The 11,353-nt window shown below is 41.8% G+C and overlaps 2 protein-coding genes across 3 annotated transcripts; both read right to left on the bottom strand.

Moving 5' to 3' along the window:
- Positions 1-23: 23 nt before the first annotated feature.
- LOC132959387 (NACHT, LRR and PYD domains-containing protein 4-like) lies at positions 24-7,487 on the bottom strand. Its single transcript, XM_061032336.1, has 11 exons — positions 7,279-7,487; positions 6,306-6,385; positions 6,102-6,218; positions 5,751-5,873; positions 5,138-5,219; positions 4,789-5,017; positions 2,867-4,628; positions 2,531-2,704; positions 1,795-1,965; positions 1,631-1,677; positions 24-1,533 (listed from the first exon to the last, which is right to left on the bottom strand). Exons 2-11 carry the CDS (start codon positions 6,350-6,352, stop codon positions 995-997), a joined length of 3,291 nt encoding a protein of 1,096 aa, XP_060888319.1. The 5' UTR covers positions 6,353-6,385; positions 7,279-7,487; the 3' UTR covers positions 24-994.
- Positions 7,488-8,086: 599 nt separating this feature from the next.
- On the bottom strand, positions 8,087-10,599 carry LOC132959388 (otospiralin-like). 2 transcript variants are annotated; one of them, XM_061032337.1, is made up of 4 exons: positions 10,524-10,599; positions 9,755-9,821; positions 8,839-8,880; positions 8,087-8,734 (listed from the first exon to the last, which is right to left on the bottom strand). In XM_061032337.1, exons 2-4 carry the CDS (start codon positions 9,807-9,809, stop codon positions 8,553-8,555), a joined length of 279 nt encoding a protein of 92 aa, XP_060888320.1. In that variant the 5' UTR covers positions 9,810-9,821; positions 10,524-10,599; the 3' UTR covers positions 8,087-8,552. The 2 variants fall into 2 exon arrangements, with proteins under 2 accessions (XP_060888320.1, XP_060888321.1); XM_061032338.1 differs by having other exon boundaries at positions 8,088-8,734; positions 8,839-8,862; positions 10,524-10,598.
- Positions 10,600-11,353: the final 754 nt, after the last annotated feature.

Raw genomic sequence — 11,353 nt, forward strand, 5'->3', positions numbered from 1 at the left:
AATGTCCACAGTAACACGAGTGATAACTGCATGAATCATTATACACATTTATTTAAATAATGTTAAATACTTCACAAATGCAGTCAGAGTAAAGATGCATGCATCACATGGACAGACTTGACAACAACTAGTCTGAACTTTAATTACAATACACTTTCATTCACACGCAGCCTGTATACAGTCGATTCAAGTTATTCTAACAATATGGAGTGTTGTGGTTAATCAGTCTGACCATTTGGGGGCACTCCATTTTAAAATTAACATTCCAGTGGTCGGTTGGCAGACAAACAAAAAGTTGACACTCTTCTGTCATTAAGGCAAGATACTGCTGTATTTACATTCATTAATATATTACCAAACAATAAGAAAATACATATTTTTAAATAAACACTGAAATAGTAGTACAGTTCTGTGAAGAGTGCCAGATGTTTTCTAAAGCCCTGCAGTAAACCAGAGTTTCCATTGGCACATTCTCAGTCATATATGTGCTTTTGATACTGAAGTCATCTACATACTGCTGTCTTATTAAGTTTGGTATGCTACTTCCAAGCATATCTTCTTCTTCTTCAAGAATGGCTCACAAGTATTATTGTTCTTTCCCTTAGACAAGAATGCATCATGTTGAAGCTGCTACCCATGACTCGAGCCATGAGCAGGCCAGCAAAGATTTAGAGTGGTTGAACAACACAGACTGAACTTACAAACAGAACAACTCATCGGGTAATAGTGAAATCATTTCAGTGCAGACATGAACTGTCTTGCGCTCTTGTCCCTGAAATAACACCGATGCCAAACAGCAGCTTAAAGTGTTTGGCGGTTGGATGGATCCTGGGTGGAGGCGTTTACAGACTTTAGAGAGAAAAGTGCAAAGGCTAGCAGCTATGGGAAGCAAATACTTTGGTTGAGGCTCCATAGAAAACATCTGATTTTAACAGCCCACTGACCCAGACTGTAACAATCAAACAGTCTGGAAGCTATCACTCTCACAGATGGTCTAAGGCTGGCACAGATAAGCTGAAGCGTTAAACTTCACCCCGTACCCAAACCCAGCATAAAGAGGTGCAGTGAATGTAGTGTTGAAGGTGTGGAGGTGGGTCAGGGTGTCAGAGGAGACTCTGTAAAACGACAGAGTCCCAGCAGGACAGTCCACATAAACTCCTACTCTGTGGGAGACGGAGGACGAGGGAAGCGGGATGAGTGTCCCGCTGTTATTGTGCCAGGCGTTGTATACTCCGTCAGTGCAGGTCAGACTCCAGGATTGATCATTACCTCCAAACTTAGAGCCATCGCTGTCTCCCTTTCTTGCAATGCCACTGTAACTCAGCGCGATGTAAACCTTTCCAACCCACTCAACCTCCCAGTAACAGCGACCAGTCAGACCCTGTTCACACAGCACCTGAGGCCAGTAGTCAAATCTCTCTGGGTGATCAAGATACGGGTGCTCCTTTCTCAGATCAGTCACCTTTTTGTTGTTTTCAGACAGTTTGAGGAATTTGTGGGCCGTGTTGGGATCCAGTGTGAGTTCACAGAAATCTAAAGGAGACACAAGAAGGTTTAGTTTGATGGTTTCAATCCTCTTGTAAGAACAACTTGGGTTTTGTTTTTGTGAATCCAAACAAGAAATACTTACACTTCCTCACACCTGGTCTCAACCACTCTACCCCGCTGGGGTTTAATCTGAAGAACAGACAAAGAGAGAAGTCAGGGTGGGTTGGCCTAACAAAGTCAGAAAACCTAACTCTTTTTTATGCTTCATAATGTGTACACATCATCATTGAGAGCATGTTTACATACATGAGAGTGTCCAGACTCCATTGGGGATCCTCCAGCACAGCGGACAGCTTCACTCCTGAGTCTCCTGGATTATTGTACCCCAGGTCCAGTTCTCTGAGATGGGAGTGGTCGGAGCTCAGAGACGAGGCCAGAGATGCACAGCCTTCCTCTGTGATCAGACATCCTGACAACCTGCAAATAATGCCGATATGGCAATAAAGAATGACTTGTCTGGTCAATATCCTAATATGGCCCCAAATGTCATTACAAGTCTAGACTGTAGGCTTTTTAGCATAAGGCAAAGGAAAAGCTTCTTTCAACTGTGAAAAACCTCATGCAGATCTAGACTCTTGGTAGTTGGCCATCTGTCTTGACTCATTTAGCCATGTATAACAACACGTAGCTAGCATACCTTCTGGTACCTATTTCAAGTCTACTTGTGGTTTGTAGAAGGACTAGGACTGTCTACATGTAGTCTTGTGGAGGCGGCTACTGAGTATTGGGTGCTGGGGATGATGAGTAGTAACCACTATTGTGTCATGGATGTTTAACCCTTATGAGAGTGTATCACTCAGGCCTTAACCACAAGGCTTACACAGTTAGAGAGCTTAAGAGGTTGTATATATTCAAATATAAACTTAAACCGTAATTTAAACTGAATCTCTTAAGACCTGTAGTTTAACTTTTGACCATGACCCTAACAAGATGAATAAACTCATTTAAAAAATGCAGACAATACCTAAAGACCTTGTCTTACCTCAGAGTTTCCAGTGAACAGTTTGGACTCTCCAAACCGGTTAAAAGCATCTTGACACCTGAATCCTGCAGGTCGTTGTTACTCAGGTCCAGCTCTCTTAGACTGGAGGTCTTGGAACTGAGGACTGAAGACATAGCTTCACAGCTTCTTCCAGAGAGGTTACAACCGCTCAGTCTAGATAGGAATAATAAGCAGGTGATGAGAAAACAATGTGCAATTGAATTGTTGGTCAGACATTTAAATGGGAAATGGACTTGAGCTTGTATAGTGCTTTTCTAGTTTTTTGTTTTCTAACTACTCAAAGCTCTTAAACAAAAAAACGTATATAAGACCTACAAGACTTTCTTGGATGCTTTGACCACTGGCAGCAGCTTCAGAAGAGCCTCCTCTGAAGCAGAGTATTTCTTCAGGTCAAACACGTCCAGATCTTTTTCTGATGACAGTAAGATGAAGACCAGAGCTGACCACTGAGCAGAAGAGAGCTGGTCAGTAGCGAGGCTACCAGATCTAAGGTACTGCTGGATCTCCTCCACTAGAGAATGGTCCTTAAGCTCATTCAGACAGTGGAACAGGTTGATGCTTTTTTCTGGACTGGGGTCCTCTTCAATCTTCTCCTTGATGTACTGGACTTTGTCCTGACCAGTCTGTGAACTACTTGCTGTTGGTGTCAGCAGACCTCTCAGGAGAGTCTGATTGGTCTGCAGTGAAAGTCCCAAGAGGAAGCGCAGGAACAAGTCCAGGTGTCCATTTGGACTCTTAAAGGCCTTGTCCACAGCACTCTGGTAGAATTTTGTCGAGGTTGATGGTTCTTCTGACATCAGATTGACTCCAGAATTGGTGAAGGTCAGATGGACATGAAGAGCAGCCAGAAACTCTTGAATACTCAGATGGATAAAGCAGAACAGCTTGTTCTGGTACAGTCCGCTCTCCTCTTTAAAGATCTGTGTGAACACTCCTGAGTACACTGAGGCTGCTCTGATATCGATGCCACTCTCTGTCAGGTCGGATTCATAGAAGGTTATGTTTCCTTTCTGTAGCTGCTCAAAAGCCAGTTTTCCCAGAGACTCAATCATCTTCCTGCTCTTTTTATTCCAGTGTGAATCTGTATCTCCTCCATCATACTTGATGTTCCTCCGTTTGGACTGGACCACCAGGAAGTAGATGTACATCTCAGTCAGGGTCTTGGGCAGCTCTCCTCCATCTTTGGCTTTCAGAACATCCTCCAGAACTGTAGCAGTGATCCAGCAGAAGACTGGGATGTGGCACATGATGTGGAGGCTTCGGGATGTCTTGATGTGAGAGATAATTCTGCTGGCTAGTTTTTCATCTCTAAATCTCTTCCTGAAGTACACCTCTTTCTGTGGGTCATTGAAACCTCTGACCTCTGTCACCATGTCAACACACTCAGGAGGGATCTGATTGGCTGCTGCAGGTCGTGTGGTTATCCAGAGGCGAGCAGAGGGAAGCAGGTTCCCGTTGATGAGGTTTGTCAGCAGCACATCTACTGAGGTGGACTCTGTGACATCAGTCAGGAACTTGTTCTTTTTAAAGTCCAGAGGAAGTCGACACTCATCCAGACCGTCAAAGATGAACACAACCTGGAACTCTTCAAACCTGCAGATTCCTGCTTCTTTGGTTTCAGGAAAGAAGTGATGAACAAGTTCCACCAAGCTGAACGTTTTCTCTTTCAGCATATTCAGCTCTCTGAAAGTGAATGGAAATGTGAACTGTACGTCCTGGTTGGCTTTGTCTTCAGCCCAGTCCAGAGTGAACTTCTGTGTTAAGACCGTTTTCCCGATGCCAGCCACTCCCGTTGTCATCACTCTTCTGATTGGTGTAGTTCTTTCAGGTGAGTGTTTATAGATGTCTTCACACCTGATTTTGGTTTCCAATTTTACAGCTTTCTTGGATGCTGTTTCAATCTGTCTGATCTCGTGTTCATCATTGACCTCTCCAGTCCTTCCCTGTGTGATGTAGAGCTCCGTGTAGATCTGATTCAGCAAGGTTGGGTTACCTGCTTTAGCAATCCCCTCAAACACACACTGGAACTTCTTCTTCAGATTAGATTTGAGGTTAAGTCGGCACATGGCAGGAGATTCTGAAAGTACAAGTAAGATCAAATGATTACTTACTTTGGCAAAATACTCAACATGCATGGATGGCACTCTGACTTTCTATCAGTATTTCACCCGTTTCTGGACTTTAATAAATGTAAGAATATGAATCCAAGCAGCATTTTAAATCATAAATCCTCTTACTGCTCTGCAGACGGTCAGCCAGCTCCTCATGCTTCATTCCCCTCATAAAGTCAACTGTCATCCTTAGAAACGTCTCTCTGATCCTCCTCCTCTGCTCTTTATCCTCGCCGCCCATCAGATGCTCATCCTCGGACGGACTCTCTGAGAACTCTGGGTAATCTGAACTCAGAACTCTCTGGAATTTCTTCAGCTCGTTCTTCACAAAAGTGACCATGTTCTCCTCCAACATCTGGAACAAAATTTGATGTGAACCAAACATCAGATCAAAGTTGGACAGACGGATGAGCATGGGATCGATAAAGTGCATCAGTGAGAATATTAGAAAAGGAACAGATGTATAGGTACATACCATAAATATGGAGTCCAGGTCTGTTGGCTGCTGCTGCTGGGCAGAATGACTGCAGGTAACATCTGAGCTCTGCAGGTCGACTCTGTGGAGGAACCACGAAGAATGAGCTCAGGTAATAGAAACAAACACAACAGATGAGTCATCAAAACATTCACCCCCCCGTACAGTGTGTGTCCATCGAGACATGAGCTAATCACACCTATTTGGTTTTTTGAACCAGGCTGTAAACATGTTAATCTCTGCTGTAAAAACAGACTTTTTAGAATGGGTGTGTATGTGACTTCCTGCGCTTCTGCAGCCAGCCTCTAGTGGACACTCGAGGAACTGCAGGATTTTACACTTCAGCATGTGTAAGTAAGTGTCTTTGAATTGTTTGAAACGTTGGTTTATTTTGACGTTGAAACAGAATTTGTTCTGTAAAAATGTTCAGACATAATGAGGACAATGATTCACAGCTTGTTGTTTTGCTTTTTTATATTTTTCATTATAAAACTCCTGTGCGTGTTTTTCATGGGGATGAAATGTTTAAAGCCGATCAAAATAAACTAAAACTGAAGTGAATATAAAAATCCTTCTCTGAACATATTTCTGTCACAACTCATTTCTTATTTACTCTTGCAGAGAGGAGACTCCATCCTTAAACATTATAGGCTCAGCCTTCGACTCGTCGTCTCGGAGGCACACACAGCTCATCTTTGATCCAGGTTCAGGTCCAGGTTCAGGTTTCTGTTTGATCCTGTTTGAAGAGGTGAATAAAGTTGAATTATATGGTCATCACCGTGAAGGATCCACACCGTTTCTTTTGACCGATCATTGTTGGTCGAATGAGTTTAGAGTTGTACGAAGAGAAAAAATAAAACCAAACAGAAGAGATATAGAGTCTATTAATGGAGGATGAAGTTTTCCTGATCTGAAAGCAGGTTTACGTTTCACCTGGAGACGTGCATAGTTGTAAAAACATCACCTGTGCTCTGGACCACAGAGGGTCTTTTGAAACTGGATTGGATCGTCCATGGACATTTTACTCCTGAAGGACACACAGCTGAGTCCAGGATCAGGGGAGTCTGGTCTTTGGAAGATCCTAATTGACCGGAAATAAATCATTTTTTTTTAGCCATGAAGATGCAAACGCTGCTGCACAAAGACCCCCGTTGCCTCGTTAACTTACATGTTTCTTAACGACCGTTGTCTCTTAATTAAATGTGGCGGACTCATGTTGGATCCTCGTGGTCTCACAGATCAACATTCCTGTTGGACAAACAATAAAACGCAATGAACGAGATGGTACAGCTGACACTTCAGGGGAAAACTTCTACTTTGAAAAACCTGACAGTTGTTCCTGCTTCTTGTTTGTTTTCGAAGCACAAAGTTCACAAAGGGTCAACCTCACACATGATACCGACAAGAACTTTAGTTATGATGAATAAAGACCTGAGGGTCATCATCATGCAGGTGAAGCTTTGGGAAACATGACAGTAATAATAAATAATATAAAGATATATAAATAAAGCATAAGAATGAGATGTTCAGTCAGTTTGGCTTTACTAACTGACATCATTGAGCGATTTGATGATGAAAGCTTCAAAAATAAAAACAGAAAAGAGGATGTGATGAGTTGTGAAATTATCTGAGGGAGCTTCCTTTCACACTTTCACACTGATGGAAAAATAAGACCGTGAACTATAAATGTTTCTATGTCTTTTAAACAAAGTGAATCATTTTGATTTGTATTTTTTATATATATTGATAAACTACTTGAAATAAATATAAATGAAAAGTTATTCCTTTTCTTGATCAGAGTTTGGTTTGACAGATCGTGATTTGAGCATTTTTAACATGAAACCTGGTAAAGGAGAAGTGTCAGCATGCTGGATGAGACAGCCAGTGAACTCGTGTGTGTATGAATCATGGTGTAATAATAACAAGGTCATTACATTTTACTCCCACACACTGATCAGTGTTATTATTTACAGTCTGATGAAGTCACAAAACAAACACAACACTCAGTCTGAGATTAAAAACAGGAAAAGTTCAAACTTTAAACTCGGCCTGTGTCGGTGAGGAAAACGAACTCACTCAGGGAATCTGAGGGGGTTTTTGTCTTGTTGTCTTTTTCCACTGACTGAGCGGCTTTAACTCACCTGGACAGGTGAGTGTCTGACGTGGTCTTCCTCTGACGGAGGGTTTCTATCCTTCACTCAATATTCACACCGTTTCCACTCAAACAAAGATAAAACAGCAAGTTGTTTAAGAGCTCAAGCTTTCCCGGAGAATAGAAGCTGCGTGCAAGTTTTGAAGTGAGAGGAAAAACAAGGAAGCGCCTCGACTCGAGACAATCGCGTCATTACTTTCCTTAAAGGAACTTCCATATATGGTGGTTTATTGTGTACGTGACACATAAGAGACCACGCCCATCTGCTCAGCAGGTGACGATGCAAATGTCATAAAATATTAGTTTTCATGCTGCAAACATTCACATCTGTTTATAAATATGTTATTTTAGTCTGTTTTAAATTTCTGACGTCATGTCATTTTCGGAAAGAGAGCTGTTTCTTGTTCTTCACCGCAAACAAACAAACGTTCATCCTTCTGTGTGTTACATCAAATTGTGTTCAATTAAAAAAAACAAGTCCTCCATAGCTGACTCTGCGTCACCCAGAAGCCCCCCCCCCCCCCCCCCCCCCCACACACACACACACACACACACACACTGACTCTCAACAGACCTGTGAAATATCCTACCAGGATAAGCTCAGCACCTTTTCACACATACTGTACATTTTATTGTATTATTGAACTGTTTATAAACATTTATTTGTATTTAAATTAAAAGTCTTAAATGTGTGCCTTTTGTTGTGCCAGACTTCAGAAGTCTTTTATTTATTTGTATTTATTATTCATAGAGTTTCTATAACCTGATGAGGATCCGGCGCCCTCCCGTGGTGAGAAGATGAACTGCATGATGTCTTTTTTATGGGAACAAAAACTTCAATATCATGAGATTTATTCATGTAATGACCTTTAACAACACTAATACAAACAAATAAAGAGCTGTGATCATCACTGCCCTCCTGTGGTCACTGTCAGTAACTACAACACTGAAAATAATTCTTACAATGACATTTTTTCCCCACATTATATTCGGATTATTAAACCTCTCACAGTACTAGTCACCACAGAAATAACCCTAATGTTTACTGCCCTCCTGTGGTCAGAGGGAGTAACTGCAGCACTTTTCATACTATCTGTTTTATCTGATATTATTTATTCAGAAAAAAAATCGTAATCTTATTTCAGAGTTATCAAAGCTAATTAAAGGCAAACCAAACTTTTTTATTGACATGTCCGTCTAGTTCTTCTTCTCGTCTTCGTGTAGGTCGTGTCTTTCTCGCCATCCTCCATCCGACTGAACTCTCTACTCTTCCGGTTCGTGGGCTCCGTACCCGAGTCGGTCTGCGGAGGGGAAGTGAGCCCAGAAGGTCCTGGCCAGCTCTTCGATCTGCTCGTAGCCGGCGTGTTTCCGGAGCTCCTCCACCCAACCGAAGAAGTCGTCGGAGGTCATCGCCCAGTTTGGGATGCTGCGCTTCTGTTTCCCGCCTGCAGGGGGAAATATAGAAACATAGATTTAAAGGGACAGGTTGCTTGTTAGGTGGGGAATTTACCTGCAGGTACAAGTCAACAAGAAGTCAGCTGTCACTCACCTTCACCTGCATCCTCAGGAGCCCCTGAAACGAAACAGAAAACTGTGAAGAAGAAACCGCAGACTGTAAATATTAATGAGTGACATCCCCAATATGTTCCTGCAGGGGGCGCCGGAGTCCCATCGATGGCGGTCTCCATGCTGTCTCAGTCTGACTTTGAGTCAACCTAACGACAGGCTGAGAGCTGGAGCTGAGGCGGGTTTTAAACCTCCTGACAAACCGTTACACCGCGCCCACCTGTCAATCAGGTCAGCTATACGCCTTATTGTGAATAACTCTTATCCTTCATCAAATCAAAACTGATGAGTCATCAAAACATTCACCCCCTGTACAGTGTGTGTCCATCCAGACATGAGCTAATCACACCTATTTGGTTTTTTGAACCAGGCTGTAAACATGTTAATCTCTGCTGTAAAAACAGGCTTTTTAGAATGGGTGTGTATGTGACTTCCTGTGCTTCTGCAGCCAGCCTCTAGTGGACACTCCAGGAACTGCAGGATGTTACACTTCAGCATCGGTTTCATTTTACAACACTGGAGGTTGCTGCTTGAGAGAATTTCTGTCTTGTGAAAATCAGTCCGAGTGAGACCTCCTCCTGCTCTCTCATTTTTTTTCCCCACAGAAACAAGAAGAGTGATTTGAAGGTTTTCTGCTTTTCACGCTGCTTCGTCATCTTCAGCACAGATCCTCTAAAGTAACGAGCAGGTGAGAAAAAAGAGATGTTGTCTGACCCTGTTGCCCTGAGTTTTACCTCTCAGGCTTGAGAGGTTTTATGTTTCAGATATTGTAATGTGACAAAAAAACAATAAACTAGATGAGGTTACACTGAGGAAAAAGAATCAGTGGTTACAGTTCTCTTTGGTATAAAGTGAATTTGATGTGGCTGCAAACATCCAGAATGAAAAGTTTTATTTACCTGCAGGAATCAGCATCAGGAGGACGAACACACTCAGCAGGAAACACTTGGTCATGGTTCAGCTCCTCTGAGGACACAAACACGTATCAACAAAGGATATGAGTACATCTAAAACATGGTCTGTGGAAGTCACAGTGGAAGTTTAAAAACCTCATCAGACTGAAGATTCTTCTGTTTGTAGAGAAACTCTTTCATTCGAAGGCCTCTCGTTGTTTTTGTGGATGTGCCCAACAGGAACTGTTTTATAACAATTAGCAGAGCTGTAGAACTCGAGGTCGGCCTGTGTCTCATGATTTATCTAAAGACCAAGTTTTGAAGATCCTAGGAATCTATTATTTTTTTAAATCGGTCTTGTATCGGTCTCAGGCTGGGCGGACTCCAGATTTAAATCAAGACACGCCCCCTGCACACAAGATCATAGTTTTTCAAGGATATTTGAGGTCTCGGTCTCTCCTTCTGGTCTGAGTCTTGTCTCTGGTTTCGGGTATGTCTCGGTCTCGGTTAATGTGGTCTTACTTTTATACAAACCTGTGTAACACTGAGTGCAGCTCCCAATGTCTCACACCACATCCTCACAAACATTCAGAGATTTGTACGGTTTAATTCTGGTCTCTTTCTCGATCACTAATCGTCTCGGTCTTGTCTCAGTCTCCGCATACTCACAGACTCTCAGAGAATTGAACGGTCCATAAAAACACTTTTTAAACGCCAAACAGCAGCTTTTACACTCAAATCTTTTCTGTGACTCTAAGACAGGAAACATCCTTACCTGATCTGGAGACCTGCAGACCTGACGGTTTCTGGATGTTTCAGCTCCGTCTGTTTTGGGTTTTTGAGGTTTTTAAATGTTTTCTCTCTGTCACACCTCCCCTCCACATGGCTGAGCTGACCTCTGACCTTTACAGTATGAATGGACGTCTGTCTCAGCTTTTCTTTATCCTTTAAACTCGTCCTGACCTCGGACAGAAAAGTAAAGGTTGATAGTGACATCATGCTTTTAAAACAGACAGAAGGAACACGTTCAAAAGTATTCAAAAAGTACACTCAGTTTACTGCACAGTGCACATATTGTACACTTCAAGTTTACTTTTTCTTTACATTTTATTTTATTTACCATTTTGTTTTGTACCTTTTGCAGTTTTTAGAATTTATTACTGTAAATATTATTTATCTTAATTTATCTATTTTACCTTATTTTGATTGTATTGCACCGTGGGACGGAAACAAACGCAATTTCGATTCCACTGTATATCTGGCATATTTTGAAATTGACAATAAAGTTGACTTTGACATCTAGTTACAAAGAAGAGCAGAAATAAAACACCAGAGACGGGTCATGATGATCCTCAGTAAAAACACCAGGCACCATTATAGAAATAATAATAATACTCTCAGGGATTTATTTCACATTATTTGAACAACAATGTTCATCAGGGAAATTTGAACAAACTGAATACAGAGAAATAATCAGTGCCCTCCACTGGTCATAGTGTGTCACTACAACACTATTTTACATACGCAGTCACAATTATCATTATTTAATAATTTGTTTTGATTTAATAAACCACAGTATTTTGATTATTTATTTAAAAAATGTGT

This window comes from Labrus mixtus, chromosome 24 (genome assembly GCF_963584025.1).
Source record: "Labrus mixtus chromosome 24, fLabMix1.1, whole genome shotgun sequence".
NCBI lineage: Eukaryota > Metazoa > Chordata > Actinopteri > Labriformes > Labridae > Labrus > Labrus mixtus.